At 46.4% G+C, this 16847-nt stretch overlaps 1 protein-coding gene and 1 pseudogene across 16 annotated transcripts in view; both read left to right on the top strand.

Annotated features, from left to right (window-relative positions):
* Positions 1 to 11: 11 nt before the first annotated feature.
* Positions 12 to 16847, top strand: part of Mdh1b (malate dehydrogenase 1B) — a 30984-nt gene continuing 14148 nt past the window's right edge. For 7 of the 16 annotated variants that reach the window (XM_063237353.1, XM_023566882.2, XM_023566881.2 and 4 more), the window contains exons 1-9: positions 18 to 97; positions 4438 to 4550; positions 8181 to 8315; positions 8520 to 8662; positions 10233 to 10729; positions 10910 to 11051; positions 12304 to 12467; positions 13705 to 13844; positions 14475 to 14526. In XM_063237353.1, the coding sequence (XP_063093423.1) occupies positions 70 to 97; positions 4438 to 4550; positions 8181 to 8315; positions 8520 to 8662; positions 10233 to 10729; positions 10910 to 11051; positions 12304 to 12467; positions 13705 to 13844; positions 14475 to 14526 (1414 nt within the window). In that variant the 5' untranslated portion in view covers positions 18 to 69. Of the gene's footprint in view, positions 98 to 4437; positions 4551 to 8180; positions 8316 to 8519; positions 8663 to 10232; positions 10730 to 10909; positions 11052 to 12303; positions 12468 to 13704; positions 13845 to 14474; positions 14527 to 16847 lie in introns of all 16 variants that reach the window. The other 9 variants (XR_010043500.1, XR_010043499.1, XM_063237358.1 and 6 more) reach the window with 6 other exon arrangements.
* LOC106028619 (DNA polymerase epsilon subunit 3-like) lies at positions 1043 to 2430 on the top strand (annotated as a pseudogene).

The following is a 16847-nucleotide window of genomic DNA, read 5'->3' as shown; positions in this document are numbered from 1 at the left end:
CGCCTGCGCCACTCTCAGCTGTGTGGTTGCTGGGAAACCGCGACGCTGTGGCCTGAGTCTGAGTCTTGCATGATCATGGCCAAATTTGTGATTGCGGGTGAGTGTTGCTTCGCTCAGAATGTAACTCCAACCCATAGACGGATCACGTGAGCTTTCTTACGTAGTCCAGGGTATTTACTGAACGGGCACAGAGTGCCAAACACTACTGAAAATGCAGATAAAGAAGTGCTTTTGATACGGTGGGATTAGTGCAATGAGGGAGCGGTGTGCAGGTCTCTGGGAGAATGCAGTACATACACACTGAGGCGAACTATTACAGGAGCCCAGTTGAGAAGGTGTGGAGTTAGAAGGCCATTCCAGACAAAGGCTGAGGTAAGGTAACGGAGAATCTGGATATCGGGAGAATAACAAGACCGGGGGCTAAATTTACACAAGCAAGGGCCAGATCCTTGCACTTCACACACACCTCACAAAGGTATCTGCACTGTAAAAGCAATGAAGATTGAAAAACTTAGAGAAGAGAGCGTCCTTAAGAAGTTTACAGTTTTGGAAAGTTGTCTTGGCAGCAAAGGAAAGAGAAGGACCTTGCAGGGAGGAAACCACTGCTCTTCCATCTCCCCTCTTAGCACCCACGATCTGGTTTGCAGGTGGTCTTCCTTGTGGAAACTGCTCTCACAAAAGTCACCCACGAGTTTAACAAAAGTTGTGCAGTCCTTCTCTTACTTGACCTCTTTGATACACTGAACACAACTGACATTTACTGTTTGCCTGCCTTCAGTTCTTTATCCATTCCAAGGGACATTTTGAGCACTAACTGTATGCTAGGAAGGCAATGGAAGACTTGCAGAAAATGTGTGTGTGTGGCAGCAGCAGAGCAGTGTGCTATAGCAACCGTGGCAAGGCTTCCCGAGAGGGAGAGGTTTTTTAAGGAGAGATAGAAAGATGAGCCTAGGCTGGGGATTTAGCTTAGCGGCATAAGTGCCTGCCTTGCAAGTGCGCAGTCATGAGTTCGATTCCTGGTACCAATTTAAAAAAAAAAAAAAAGAAAGCTGACCCTTACCTAGCTGAGAAGTGGTAGGGAGGAGCAGAACAGTTATGTATTTGTGTCAGGATGGGATTCTGGTGAAAATAGCTGGTTTGATAATGATCAAAAGTATATAATAAGTATAAAACTGAAATAAGCTTGGATGTATGAAGCCTGAACAAGGCAGCAGCCAGATGAGGAGGCCATAGCAGAGGAGCCTCAGGCCCCTGCACTGGCAATGGCGGTGAGGCCCGAGGACCTAAACCTGCCCAATGCTGTCATCACCAGGACCCTCAGAGAAGCACTCCTGGATAGTGTCAGCATCTCCAAGCAGGCCTGGAGCCCCAGGTCCCATGCAGCCAACATCTTTGTGCTATAGGTCACATCCTGTGCCAACAACTTTACAAGGAAAGGGAAACGCAAGACACTCAGTGCCAGTGATGTGCTCTCAGCCATGAAGAGGTGGAAATCCAGAGATGTATTACCCCAGTGAAAGAAGCTCTGGAAGCATATAGGCGAGAGCAGAAAGGCGAGAAGGAAGCTTCAGAACAAAAGAAGAGAGTCAAAGACAGCAAAAAAGATTTGGAAGAGCAAGGCAGAAGCAGGGATGATGATAACGGTGCAGATGAAGAAAGGCTGGAAGAAGAAGAACAGAATGAGGAGGAGGAAGCAGACAACTCATAGACACCAGCACTGGGGAGGCCACCACATGGTGTGTGTTTCTGTGACACTTCTCCTTGCTGGGCAGAGAAATGTTAGGCACAATGCCTGGGGAAATCAAAATAAAAACCAATTATAATTATCATAAAAAAATTGAAATAAGCTTAGTAGGACTGGAGCAAGTACGAGGAAGAATGGTACGGGCTGATGCTACACTTAAATAATGTAGTTTTGGAGTCATATTAGGTAGTTTAGACATTATTCAAAGTATTTGGAAGGCTTTTGGAAAAAGCATAGAAACACAATGAACAATGGAAGCAGAGAGAAATCCACAGATTAGGGAGCTGTTCAAGAGTAGAAGCTATAGGAACTGAATATCTAGTTGGGCAGAGGAGGGCTAGAGAGAAGCTGCTAAAAATTATTTCCAGGCAGTGGTTTGGATAACTAGGTAGATTAAGGGTCATTGAAAAACCTTAAGCAGAAGAATAAGCTTGATACTGTGGTGACCTTTAATATTCTTAAGTGAATTAGGAGAGGCACGTAAAGAACATAGTTGAAGGAGCATATTTGGCAGCAGACTGATGGCAAATATCCATCATAGACCTGTGAGACACGTAGAAGGGAATGGAGGAACACAGGACAGCATAGGCACCCAGAGATGCAGCTGGGTCTCAGATGGAATACAGATTACTGTGTGAGACCAAGGGGGTGGGGCTGGCTGGTAACAATACAAAGATATAAAGAAGATGGCAAGCAGAATGGTGCCACTCAGTGGGTTGAAAAGGGGACCAGTGTCTGCAAAGTTTGGAGACGAGTAGCCAGAGAAGCAGGAGAAAGACCTGTAGAAGCCCCACCGTGGTGGGTGTTTCCTCAGGGTGGAAGAGTGGGGCGGTGACAAAGGATGCCATGGGCCAAAAAAAAAAAAGGGGGGGGATCAAAATATGTCTGTTAAATCTGATGGCATGGGAGGTTTTCATAACCTCCTAGAAAACCATGGGGTAGGGTAGACTGCAGTAGAATGACAAATAAATGCAAACGGAGAATCAAGAAAGGCACACGTAGAGGATTTTTAAAAGAAGTTCGAATAGAAAAAAGCATATAGAAAACATGGGGAAGGACAACGCAAGCAGCTTATATATAACTTGAATATATTTAGGTGGGTTGGAAAGAGGGCATTGTATTCAGAGGTAAGATTGTAGAAAGAGAGAGCGATGAGTTGAGCAAGGTTCCCGAGAAGGCAGAAGAGGGTGGGATTCCAAAATCCAGACCAAGCCAGCAGGAAAAGAAGGAAGGGAAGAACACGTCCAAGAGCAGACCGATCATCATGGGATGGCAGGAGGTTCCGGGATTTCCCAGCTGATGTCTACCATTTGGTTTGTTTTAGTTTTTGTAAAGTAGGAAACAAGGTGGTCTGTTTTCTTATGGTAGTGCAGAGAAAAGTTAAAAGAAGAGATTTGGGGAAAGTGGACAAAGTTTGGAATAATCAACATGGAGAACAACAGAGTACAGGAGACAGAGGGATCTCCAGAATTGAAGAAACCTGATTCTGATTTTTCTTTTTTGGGGGTGTTTGTTTGTTTGGTCTTTTGGAGGCAGGGTTTTACTCTATAGTTCAGGCTGATCTTGAACTCACTTTGTAGCTCAGGCTGGCTGCAAGCTGGCAATGATCCACTTGCCTCAGTCTCCAGAGTGCTGGGATTTCAGCCGTGCACCACCTCCCTGGCCTGAGGACCAGCTGATTCTGGAGGATGTGATGCATAATGTTCCCGTGCCCAGTTCCTCAGTGTTTTCCCAGTGGTGCTGAGCAGAAGGGACCCAGGCACAGGGGAGGACTGTGACTGAGCCTCCAGGAGGAAGGGCTTCTATCAGACTTATTTTCCAGGACAGTTGGGAAGAATCATTTAGGGCTTGAGCCATAGAGTGAGCTAAAGTGATGGACAATGGATTTGAACTAACTGGAGAGGCCAACAGTGGGAGACTGAGCAGGGCTGGTGACCTGGGAGTTCTGATGAAAGCTGAGGAACTAGTGATTGGGAGCAACTGAGGAGAAACGTGACAGTGGATCCCCTGTCCCCCTACACTATCTGCCACTCAGTCCCACTCCTGACGCAGATCCAGTTTCCTGTGCATTCAGCTCCAAAAACATCTGACCCTCAACCATGGCACCTCCCTTCAGACTTGGTCCTGACTTTCTGCTGGTCATACTGGCTTCCCTATACTGCAGACACCCCAACTACACTTTCCTGAATGTATTTCTCTCTTATGAGGTCAGGATCGTCTACCCAATCTAGAAAACAGATTATTCTAGGCTTCTCTCTCCCTCAGCTACTCCCTCTGCCACAACCCAGGCTACAGATCAAATTCAAAAGTGACCTCCAGTGTACCTCACATCGCACTTTACCTTTGAGCAGCTTCTAGGGAGTAGCGTTCATTGTTAGCATTTCAGGCTCAAGTAGTGTATTTGGCAGCTGCTGAAAGGAAGCAGCCTGGCACAGGACTGGCAGAAAGTAAATATTCAATAGATTGTTTTCCTTTCCACGCTTTACTACCTAAGATTCTGACCGCCTATGAAATTTATTATATTTTTATTGACATAATAAAAATCAGATTGTGTCATGGTAGTTTGTACTATAATGTTATGTTATATATATAATGATATCATAACTATGATTAATTCCATAATTTGGTGGCACATAACTGTATAATAATTGCTATGTGGTGAATGAATCCATGGCTAATTTGAACTCTTTTAGGTAAAGCAGATTGTCCGTATTATGCTAAAGCAGAACTCCTGGCAGATTACTTACAAAAGAACCTACCTGACTTTCAGATATTTAAAATCACACAACACCCTGACGTCTGGGAGGTAAGAAGGCTTTTTACATTTTGTTAAACTCACACAGGCACAAAACAATGTGCTCTGATTTCATGAAATATTCACTAATGTATCATGCTGGCTTCTAGCAGTGAATGTTCAAATACTAATAATATTTTAACACTAGAAAAAATTAGTTCATACTTAATAGTTTCAAAACACCATTTCTTGGGAATTTAGCTCAGCCGCATAAGGGCCTGCTTTGCAAGTGTGTGGTCATGAGTTAGATCCCTGGTACCGACAAAAAAAAAAAAAAAAAAAAAAAAAAAATTTCTCTTTCTTCCCAACACCTATCAGAACATATGTGAACCTAACCAGAAAGAAAACTAAGTTTGACGGTCGGTTCTAGCACCACTGCTTCTGAGAACCCAGGGAGCTTATGCTGTACTTGGTAGTTTCCATTCCCCTACATTTCGAGCCTTCCTGATTTGAGAAGTCCAGCATTGTGACTATGTTGTCCCAGACGCAGAACTTGAAGATGGAGGTTTTGGTGAGGAGATTTTTCAGGAAGGCTCTCTCGGGAACAACATCCTGCGAGAGCAAAGAGGAGCCGCTGTGCAGCACCAGAGGGTCCGGGCTATCCTCCAGGGAGCTCCTGCTGGCACACTCTTTCAGGGATAACCCAAACAGAGGCAAGGTGGCCAGGCTTTCAGACTTCTGGGTCAACCAGTAACCCAGTGTGCACCATCCTGGGGAAGAGATTTACCATAGGCCAGGGAGCTCCCTTTGGCTGAGGGCAATCCTGCAGAGATGGCACAAAATATCCACTTCCAGGATACCTGGTAACTGAGGCCATGAGTGCCTTGGCTATAAAGGGGGAATCCAGAGCATGCAGGGTGGTATGTGCTATGGCCCACCTGTCATACTCTGGACCCACAAGCTCCATGCAGGAAGTTCACACCATCTGGTAACAGCTTCCCCGGGACTCCTGATGGCATCTTTCCCTTACAGCAAGAAGATTAGTCAAGTGATCGCTATTCTCCACTGTGCACAGTTTCAAAGTCAAATAGACACTCATCGCCTCTCTGTTGTCCTCTACAGCTTCCCCTCACCTGCTGGTCTAGCTGACTTACTAGGCATGGTGACCTAGATCCATGTGCTGAAGCGCTCCAAACTGCAGTCTCCTGGCAGAATATAATTGCTGCATGTGTCCAGCTACTGTCACAAGTGGGCGGGCAATACCAAAGATGCCCCAGTCAATAACTAGATCAGCAGTGGCAAATCTATGGCATGCATGGTGCCACAGGCGGGCAGAGCCCTCTCTGTCAGTCACAGACCACATCACCCCAGTAACCTTTCATCAGCTAACAGTTACGCTTTCTAAATGAAAACCTCAGCAGTCAGGTTTACTTGCAGCGTTGGCACTTTGATAAATAAGTGGCTTTCACATTGCAGTTTGGGCCCGTGTCTCTGAAAGGTCCGCTGTTACTGGGCCCCATGCTGTATTACTGTCCATGGGAAGGTGCTGGCCTGCGCGCTCCCATTCACAAGGTCTTCCGGCAGGCACCTGCTTTTCTTGCCTGTGAGGCTCTTGGATAGAAGCTCCATGTGATTAATGGGAGCCACAGCTTGCAGCCGAGCAGGACTCTTCGAGGGTCGCACTCGGGGATTTAGAATCCCCAGACCCACAGTCAAGAGTGAGGGAGTTGTGGGAAGTAATAGCCAACAGGATCACTCCTCATTCTACTCCTTGGTTCCTGGGTTCAGAAATTTTAACCTATTACAGCACAGCCTTACACTGGCTGAGAGCATGTGTCACATCCTGAAAGGGATCCTCTGCCCCTACATGGTGTCAATCTTCGAGTAGTGCAAGCACCTTTGGCGGCCGACCATGCCCCTCTCAGGCTGTGGGGTGATGCACTATACAATAGGGCGAGTAGATCCCATGGCTTTGTCTAAAATTGGATTCCTTGGTTTCCAAGTGACCTTAAGCAGGACCCGATGTTGGTATGTTAGGTACTTTGTAAGCTCTTACCTGGGGCACTGGTCAAAGTTCTACAAGCCAGAAAGGCAGTTCTTTACCCAGCATATATGTGGATTTGAATCTAAATAAATCATTGGCCCTCATACAGTGGAAGCAGTCCACCATGAACAACCTGCAGGGAAGAGGCTGGCAGTGCCTCCAAAGAATACCCACCGTCACTGGTGGCCAGCGTTGGTGCAGGTACCACGGTTATTAAGCAGCAGCTATCACTAGCAGGCTTCGGTGAGTGGCAGCCCATTCCCTGGGGCTGTCTGTCGCATGCCTCAGTCTCAGTGAGCCCAGTTCGGCTGCGGCCATGTAAGTCATCTCATCCCCTGGTTTGGTGTCCCTCTCTTTAGTGTTTCTGTGGTGGGGATGGGCCTGGGTTCTGTTCCTTGAAAGCTTCATCATCCCAATTTCCAGGGAGTACAGCTCCATAACCCTGCACCATGTGATAGCCCCAGCCTGGAACAGGAGGTCACACTGGGGTGCTCGGTGCCACTGGGACCCATCTTGCCCCGTGCACCCCAGATGCCATCGGTGAATGTGGTGTCACCTGAACCCTCTCAGAGAGCAGGGCTGACGAGTAGGCTTTCTGGCCTCTGAATTCATGAGCTTTTATTCCCATCTTCCATTGCCTCGCATGGCAATTTTGACATTTCCGTGTTACTTTGGCTTCCGAGAGCCAGCCTAGCAACACATTATTATGCTCTTCTGAATCCCTGCCAGGCTGTGCCCTCTTGAGCTGCACAAAGATGCTGCTTTCCATGAGTAAAGTTCCTCTTCCAGCCTTATGTGCCACTTTGGATGGGGGGGCGGGGTCCAGTGTACATTCTGCCGGTTCCCACGGGGACATTGGCATGCTCTGCTCATGCCACAGGTCCTTTCTGGTGTACCTTTTCCTCCCACTGGCCAGGCAGGGCTGTGAGTGGAGGGACCGTGATGCAATCCTGCAATCCTCACAGTCAGGCTGTTTGCTTTTGGACATGGAAAAGGAAGGGTAATCTTTGAGACCAGCAAGAAAAATTAGCTGCCAAGATTTTATCTGTCAGGCAGCCCCATGGTGTGAAGACCCCCCACCCTGTACTTCACCGGGAGAAGCGTTCCTGTCTGTACTCAGTCTTAGTCTACACACACCGGACAATGATCATTTCAACTGTTTCGCATAAAAAATTATCAGAAATCCCCAGATAATTTTTAGTTCATTATTTGTCTGACCTGCATAAACCATGCCCACCAGTTTGAAAAGCAATATCAAAATTTATGTGGCCACAAAACTAGAACTATCTCACATAGAAGAATAAGAGGGGGAAAAGTCAGTCCTTTTTTTTTTAATCAATCAGTCAAATTCGAACAACCCTTGACTTTTCTTTAAGTTGGACAGTGGTGCTCCAGATATTCTAAAAAACAAGAGAAAAATATCTTTTAATCTTTCTTGCCAGTGAATTTGAAGCATATTCTTTTGTATTTTTAAGTCATTAGTTAAATCATCGCTATTTTCTACATTTAGATTTTCCTGCTTAGAGATTTCTAAGTGGTATTTCGTATACACTGTGACACTGAAAGCAAGCTGGTATTTTGAGTGTGAGCTCGAACATACTGAGTTGAATTCTCAGGCAGATGAAACATCTGACTTTTCTGGGAACATCATTCAACAGGAGTGGCTGAAAGAGGTGTGTGAAAAGAATAAATGGAGTCACAAAAAATCCCCCATCGTCTGGAGAGAGCTTCTGGATCGAGGAGGAAAGGCCTTGCTCTTGGGAGGGTACAACGACTTCCTGGAGCACGCCCAGGTACACAATCAAGTTAATTATCTGCTCAAAATTATTCTCTTACATTTATTTTGCTTCAGATGTCTTGCTTTCCGAAGCATCCTCTCCTCTCTCTCTCTCTCTCTCTCTCTCTCTCTCCCTCAACTTCAAACACAATCTTTCCATGATAGCCATTGTGAGGGGATGCCTGTCCTCTGAGGCAACGTTTTCTTCCCCAATATTTAGCTTTACTATGGTGTCACCTCTAGCATGACTACCGAGATGATGATGATAATTGCTCAAGAGAACCTGGAGGCACACAAAGAAAAAGCATTGAAGAAGGAATCCCTGAAAGACCTGGTCAGCCCCTTACAGGTCTGGATCACCAGGTAGGGACAAGATCCCGGGTTTATGAGACTGTGTTTTATTTTAGGACAGTGTGATGGGGTTTGTTCCATCACGAAAGAACAGCTAAGTGTTGAGTTAGACACTTAAGTGTGTATGAACTTACATGTATAGGTGTGTCATTATACATGTGCCCTCCAGTGTAATCCTGTGCATGCATTCTCAGTTTTACACACACACATGCATGCACAGGCACATAATCGGAAAGTAACTTTAGAACGTGGCTGCCTTGCCAGATTCTGTCTTCTGGCCTTTGTCCTCCCCGACGGTCATCTGTCTCACTTTCCCCTTACCAGGGTTCTTACACGCCTGCTGGCTCTCCACGCCCTCCCCCTTTCTCCTTCCTCCCCTCCTGGGAGCCGCTCTGGTCACCCCCAGTCTGGGACACACCAGGTCCTTGTGGTCCCTGTCTCCCCTCTGTCTCTGCTGTCCACCTCTCTCTCTGTTTCCTCTTCTCACTCTCTCTGGCTCTCACACTGTCTTTTCCAACTACGTGTGTGCAGTGTAACATATGTACTTATTTTTAAAACAGTGTTTACTATGAGAAATTATAGATCTAGAAAAGAACTGAGACTTCTGTAAAAAAACATCTATGACCTTGTCACAGTTATTAAATAAATACAACCTCATGGAAGGGTTAATATAGCACAGGTGGTATTGAAATTCCCCCTGGAGCTCTCCCAACCACCACCACCACCCCTGACTTCTAAAAATCCCGGGGCGTGTTTCCCGGCTCCCCCAGCGGATAGCCCAGCTGCTGGCTATGGTTCCGGATGCACCGTGCATGCCTACTGGACCCTGGCCATCTTAAGCATTTTTCTTCAAGAGACTTTGGAAAAGATAGTCCTTTCCCAGAAAGTATGCCGTGTAGATAAGTGTAGAAATGAGAAACCTGTGGCTGAAACTTGTGTCTTCGTCTTTTCTAGAGGAAATATAAACATATCATGAGAATAGTAGGGCTCAGTTCTTTGACATTTTGCTTTCTGCTTAGGAAGAGTTCTGTTCTATTTGAAAAAGTCTAAAATGTAACTTTGGGGAGAGGCGTTTCAAAATCAGGACCTTGTGCTTGCCAGGCAGGCACTTGTGCCGTCAAGCTGTATCTCCAGCCCAAACATAACTTTAAAAAAATTTTTTTTAATTTATTTTGAGATGGTTTTCTGATGCTCAGAACAAGTTATTACTTAGGAGAATTTTTGTTGTTCTACTTCTGATTCCCTGCTCTTCAAAATGTCTATGCAGCCGTGTGAATGCTTATTTAAAATATTCAGTCAGGGCTGGAGATGTAGCTCAGGGGCACAGCGCCTGCCTGGCAAGCACAAGGTCCTGAGTTCTAATCTTGGTGCCAAAAAATAAAAAGTTAAAATAAAACAAAATACCCCATCAGCCTTAGTTATTAATATACATTAGAACCACCTATTAACAATATGTGCTTAGTGCCGGGGATTTAGTTCAGTGGCATAAGCGCCTGCCTGGCAAGCGCAAGGTCGTGAGTTCCAGCCCCAGTACGCACGCTTGGCCAGGGCAACGGCTCTGAGCTTCGCCTCTCGTTCCCAGCGCGTCCACGCCGGCGGGCTGCAGCCTGATCCCCGTCCTGGTGAGCGGGGAAGTCTTCGGCAGCCGCACCGCGCTCAGCCTGACCCTGTTCGACCGGCAGGAGGCGGAGGGGCAGCTGCTCGGCCTGGTGCTGGAGGCGCAGGACCTGGCGGCGCCCCTGCTGCGCGGCGTGGCCCTGTGCACGCGCGCCGAGGACGCCTTCCGCGGGGCGCGCGCGGTCGTGATGCTGGACGAGCCGGCGGCGTGCGAGGTGAGCGGCGTGGAGGAGTGCCTGCGGCACGCGGCGGCGCGGTGCCGGGACTACGCGGGGCTGCTGGAGCGCAACGCGCACGGCGAGGTGCGCGTGCTCGTGGCGGGGAAGAGCTTCGTGAACCTGCGCGCCGCGCTGCTGCAGCGCTTCGCCCCGAGCCTCGCGCGCAACGTGGTCGCGGTAGCCCTCGGGGTGGAAGGCCAGGCCAAGGCGGTCCTCGCCCGGAAACTGAGAGCAGCCCCCGCCTGTGAGTGCAGGGACCCTGGTGGGGGTGGGGTTTGGATATTTTTTTGGTTGTTTTCTGGGCTTGGGTTTTGAAACAAGATTTCCAGCAGCTGGAAGGAGCTGCGACTTCTGGGATCACTGCAAGGATTTGAAATACAGCGGATGATGGAAAATTAAGGTAACTATTTTTTTCTGTTCTTAGGCATCAAGAATGTGATCATTTGGGGTAACATAACTGGAAATAACTACGCTGATCTGAGGCAAGCCAGAGCTTACGAACAGGAGAGCGCTGTCTGGGGACCGCCTCCCTTTTCCCGCCCCGTCTTAGAAGTGATTTTTGATAGGTATCTCATGTTTTTAAATGAAGTGCATTCACAATGTTATTTAAGTGTGTAATAATTGTTACCGGCCATAGAATCATCGTACCTATCTTTGTGCAAAAGTAACTTGCATCGCCTACTCATATTTCTTCGTGTTTTTTATGAAAGAAAGAGACGATTTCGCAAAATATCCACAACCAGCTCGTTTAATTTTGAAATTGCGAGTTTTTATAGTTCAGATCACTGCTGAAGGAGTCTACACATTGCATTGACGTTGTTAGCTCTGAAACAAACAAGGACGGGAAGGCTTCCCTAGTGCAAAGACAGGGAACTCAAGCTGAGTTGAAATATTTCGAGAAAGAGAAATTAAGTAGATAAACAGGCCAGGCAAAGCTGGGAGTTGTCCCCAGAGGGGCAGAATTGAGATGCTATCCAGGTCAGAGTTCTCACGTGCTACTAATTAGCTAATTAGTTCTCACGTGCTACTAATTAGCTCTGTAGCCGAGAGAAGCCTCTTATCTGTGCCTTGGTTTCTCCATCTGCAATGGAAACAGCAGCGCGTTATGGCTTGGGTAGGGTCACTGAACTGGATTCATTGAGATAGGGCATCTCGAACACCGTCATCGTGGTGAGGAAAGACAGGCAGGAGAGCCTTGAAGCCCTCATCTAAACCTGCCAAGTGCTCAAAGGTGTAACATTCCGGTGCCGCTGCTCACAGGGAAAGCTCAGCTGTGTCCAGGAGTGATGCACCCGGGGCTCCCCGCTGGGCCTGATGTCCCTGTGTCTGCTGCCTCTGTGGGGATCAGGTCATCCAGAACCACATACTGTGTCGACCCATTAACAGGGCAGCCCTTTGGCAGGTGGCCCAGTCCAGCTGTTCCTCGAGTTGAGACCTCAGATCGTGAAAACACAGTTGCTTTGTGAAGTTCTTGGATTTTAAATGGAGGATACCATTTCACTGGTTCCCAGATTGCATCTACGTAAAATAAATTCTTTGTAAGGAAAGCAATTGTTCCTGCAGTCTTTGGCCACTTTTTGGTGTCCCATATTATTTTGTTTTCGGTTTGAAATTTGGGAATCATTTCCTGCTCCCTTTTGTTACTTTTCCATCAGCTTTTTAACAGGCACTGGGACCACCTCTAGCGTCTTGGGGAGACAGATTTCTGTCTGGATTGTAGGGGTGATTCCTGGGACTTATTTCCACAGAGCCGTGGAGCATCTGCTTTAATTCTCCTTTCTCTCTCTGTGGTAAAATTGTTTCTTTCTCTCCTTGCAGGGAGTGGGTAAAAAATGAATTTATGACCACTCTTAAGACTTTAACCGCCACAGGAAGGCATTTCGGTGGCATCTTAGCTGCACACAGCATAGGCACCACGCTGAAGTATTGGTACCAAGGCTCATTCCCCGGCGAGATCGTGTCCTTAGGAGTGTTGAGTGAAGGTAAATCTAGGCTTTTCATTTCTTATGATATTTTTTAACTTCCTGTGTAGGTCTTAACATGATCCATAAGCTGGACTTACATATATTTATTAACTCATTAATCCAATTATTTCCAAAATGTAATGATATTTTGTATGGATGTACTAGGAACACACACACACAAATGAGAACCAGCCCCTGCCTTCAGAAAACCAAATACAAAGCAAAGGAGAGCCTACACATAAAGACACTTGTCCCAAGAAGTTTTTCTTACTGTACCCAGCAGAGCACGGGAACGCAAGGCCCAGGAGCTAGAGGAGGTAGAACGGTTTCATGGAGGTGGTGCTTCTTGTTCAGTTGAAGTTCAGGTGTGTAACACTGTACACCGTGAGCTAAGATCAGTGCGTTACCTTTCTAGGAGAATAGGCATTTTTAACCCCTACCTTGATTTGTAGAAAGGAGGTTAAATCTATGTAGTAATAAAGAATGCACCACGTGGGGAGGGAGGTGGATGATCATTGTCTGTTCTAGGTAAGCCCTTGTACTTTCTCTGTCCATAACAGTAGCCCTGCACAGATAAAGCAGGTAAGAGAATTCATAGAGGACCTGAGAAGCCCGCAGGGGAGAAGTTTCTCAGATCCAGGTTTCCTGACCATCCTTGGGTTTTTTTTTTTTTGTTTGTTTTTTTCCTTACTAGCAACATTTTTCGTGGCCTGAATGGCAAGAATAATTCTCTTACTTGAGAGGGTTTTGCTGGGATGGTGCTCAGTTAGTAAGAAATAGTGCCAGGCTGTTTTGTTCAGAGTGAATCTGCATGGGGACCTGGGAGCCAGGAGGAAAGAAGCAGCTTTGTAGGCCGCCGCTTCCCCTGCCCAGGCCTCCCGAGCCTCGCCATGTGACTGCCCTACTGGTTCAGGAGCATAGGAGGCCAGGCTGGCAGGTGACAGCTCAAGGGCCACGGGGACCCCTGGAGACGCCTCGGGAAGGAGGCACCAGAAGCACAATCGAGATGTGGCCCAGAAAGGTGGCCTTAACTTCCAGCAATGAGAGACCCAGAGAGGGAGAGTTGTCAGTACTTGGATAAGCACCCAGCCTGTACTTGTGGAATGAGTGCTTTCGACCTGTGTGCTGAGAAACTCAGTCCCATTGTCATCCTTAAAAACTGGGTATCGCGTGTGTCCCTTCCTATGGCCCTTAGTAGGACGTGTTCATTTTCTGAGTTCTTTTGTTTACTGTGCCTTGTGTTTGCTTACTGCAGGCCAGTTTGGCATTCCGGAAGGGATTGTCTTTTCTATGCCTGTAAAATTTGAGAATGGAACGTGGGCAGTTCTTACAGATCTCAAAAATACTGAAATAAATAGAGAAATAATGACAAAAATGACGAGTGATCTAATTCAGGTAATCTCAAGAGTACACGTAAGGGAACTGACTTTGGTGTTTTTGTTGTTGTTTTGTCTTTTTGAGACGGGGTCTCACTATGCAGTTCCGGCTGGCCTTGAGCTCCCCCGTAGCCCAGGCTGGTCTCAAACTTGCCTGCCTCAGCCTCTTGTGTGCTGGGATTACAGATATGTGCCACCTACCCAGCTAAGGGGATTTTGGTGATGACTGGAAACTAATTCCCCTCAACCAGACCAAGGCATACATTGGTCTTCTCTGGGTTCTATTTGTGTCTTATTCCTAAAAATAATGAGGCACTAAAAGTTCAAAGAAATCAGCAGAAGAATACTTCTCACTTGGCAGAACAATTTCTGAGATGCTAAAATTGTTGTTAGCCGGGCATGGTGGCTCATGCCTGTAATCCCAACACTCAGGAGGCTGAGGTGGGAGAATGGTTGGGAGTTCGAGACCAGCCTGGGCTACAAAGTGAGCTCAAGGCCAGTCTGAACTGCATAGTGAGACCCTGTCTCAAAAAAGACCAAAAAAAAAAAATGTTTGTTATTTATTTCATATGTAGAATTAAAGTATTGTTATATTAATGAATGATTTAGTAATTGTGGTCATTTAACTGACTGTAAAATTTTTCAACAGGAAATACGTGTTGCCCTCGGAGAACCAATGATTTTTCAGCCACACCAATCAGGTAATAATTTCCTAGATGTGATATTTCATTGCACTGCTATTAAGAAAAATTAAATACTTGCTATAACTTAACCACTAATAGGGTAGATAACACTAATCCATATTCTATCATTTTTAAACTATTGACAAACTTTAAATTATTGACAAAATAAGCTGCCAAGTTCAGTGTGCCTTGTGAAATAAAACATAAAAATGCTAAGGACATCACATCCTAAAAACACTATGGCCTGAGAAAGTTTGTACATGTCATACGTATTTGATTTCTACAGCTACTATAACACATTACCCCAAAACTGGTTTGCTTAAAACAACAGAATTACTTCATTTCTCCTCGGGAGAATAAAAGGTCTAGGCTTTGGTGTCAGCAGGACCACGTTTCCTCTGCAGAGGAGCCCGTGCTCCCTCTTTCAGCTTAGAGCTGTGTTACTCCAATCCCTGCTCCCTTCACATCTGTCCTCCTCTGCCTCTGTGTGTCTAGCGCTCTCCTCTCCTCTCTCCTCCTCTCCTCTCCTGTCCTCTCCGATCCTCTTCTTTGTCTTTCTCTGTCTCCCTCTCTGTGTAAGGACAGCAAGCATTACGCTCAGGACCCTCCTCTCCACCCCAGTATGACTCTGTCTGAAATTAAGTCTTTTTTTTTTTTGTCTTTTTGAGACAGGGTCTCACTATGCAGTCCAGGCCGGCCTTGAGCTCACTTTGTAGCCTAAGCTTCTTGCATATTTGCAATGATTCTCCTGCCTCAGCCTCCCAAGTGCTGGAATTGCAGGCGTGCACCAACATACCTGGCTAGAAATTGGGTTTTAAATCTCTTCTGAGAGCCAGTTTCCAGAGAAGGCCACATTTACAGGTGCCAAGGCTTGAGACTGCCCTAGATTCTTTTTGGGAACACAGTTGAGCCCACAACATCATATTTACTTTCCAATAACTTTATTTAAACATCACTAAATTTCAATAAGCTATTTTTCTCATGAGCATTTCCTCTAATGTAAGGGCCTAGAGCAATGCTGTCATTTTTGTTTTTTTCCTTCTTTTGACCGAAAGAAAATCCCAGTATCAATACAGAAATAGATATGGAGAAATAAACCCATTTATGCAAAGAGCTTTAATCAAATATCATTGGGAGCCCAAGATTCCTTCTTTCCACTAATATTTATGCAGCGCAAACCTCAAGCTGGTGCCGTTTCCAGTGAAAGGCAGGGGTGAGTGAGAAGGACCCGCTCTTGCTCTCTTGGGATCACAGAGATGTATGTTATGAAAGTGACCTTGCTGGGTCTTTTTTCAGAAGGCCTTTGAGTGAACTTGTAGATACTCAGCTTCGAGGACACAGTGTTGGAACGTAAGGTGCCTGATTCATCGTAAACGCCCCAGTGTGAGGAGACACTGCCACTGAATAAATTCAGTTAAAATAAGGGTAATGCTGCACTCTGTTCCAACAAAAAGCTGAAGTTCTCTATGCTGAGTTTATCTGGAATATTGAATTGCTTCCAAGACACACGTTTTTCTCCTATTTGTGTCCTTCCTTTACTGGTGCCTTAAACAGAGGCTAAGATGATTTTGGTCATCAGTACCAGATATGGGAATGGGAAATGCATCCTGCTTTGTGATTTTGTTTGGCATTTGGGGAGGAAGAAATGGAAACAAAGAAGTTGAGGGTAGTACAAGAAGCAGATTATGTGATGGACTTTTAGGGCACATATTTCATAAAGAAGGAAAAATCTAGAGAAATGAAAAAGCCCAGTCAGCACTGATACAGAAGGTATCTGACAACCACAGTGGTGCAGATCGCAACCAACAGAAATAGTTGCTGTCTTTTGCAACTGACTGGTAAAAAGAACCCGGCAGAAGACCATGAAGGAACACAGGAGCGGACCAAAGAGGATTCAGTGAGACCAAAGTACAGGCAGAAAGAGGAATGGCAGAGAGACCTTGAGATAAAGAGACTGTGAGCAGAGAGTGGGCTCTGGGAAGTCAGAGGCTGTTCTGGCCGATGGTCAGCTCACCAGGAGAGGGCCAAGAGAAACAAAGCCCAGGGGTAGGAAGAAGGTAGAGGTGCACACGGAAACCCCTCAGAAGGCACACGGAAACCCCTCAGAGGCATCAGTCTCCCACCTGGTAACATGACACATGGATGAAAAATAAAGACAAAGAGAGAAAGTTCTGCAGTCGAAGAGCTTTAAGATGACCCAGTGTTCTTGTGGAAAAAAAGGCCATGAGTCCAGGAGCTCATGGTTTTTATTGGTATCAGTCAGGCAGTGGGTTGGGGTCATGGCACAGTGCTAGGGAAGAGAAGCTGCAGGCCTGGCTTCAAGGAGAAACAGAGCACCC

The sequence above is a fragment of the Cavia porcellus genome, unplaced genomic scaffold (assembly GCF_034190915.1).
Source record: "Cavia porcellus strain 051 isolate PalLab524CR breed Dunkin Hartley unplaced genomic scaffold, mCavPor4.1 scaffold_26, whole genome shotgun sequence".
NCBI lineage: Eukaryota > Metazoa > Chordata > Mammalia > Rodentia > Caviidae > Cavia > Cavia porcellus.
This window is presented reverse-complemented; position numbering and strand designations above follow the sequence as displayed.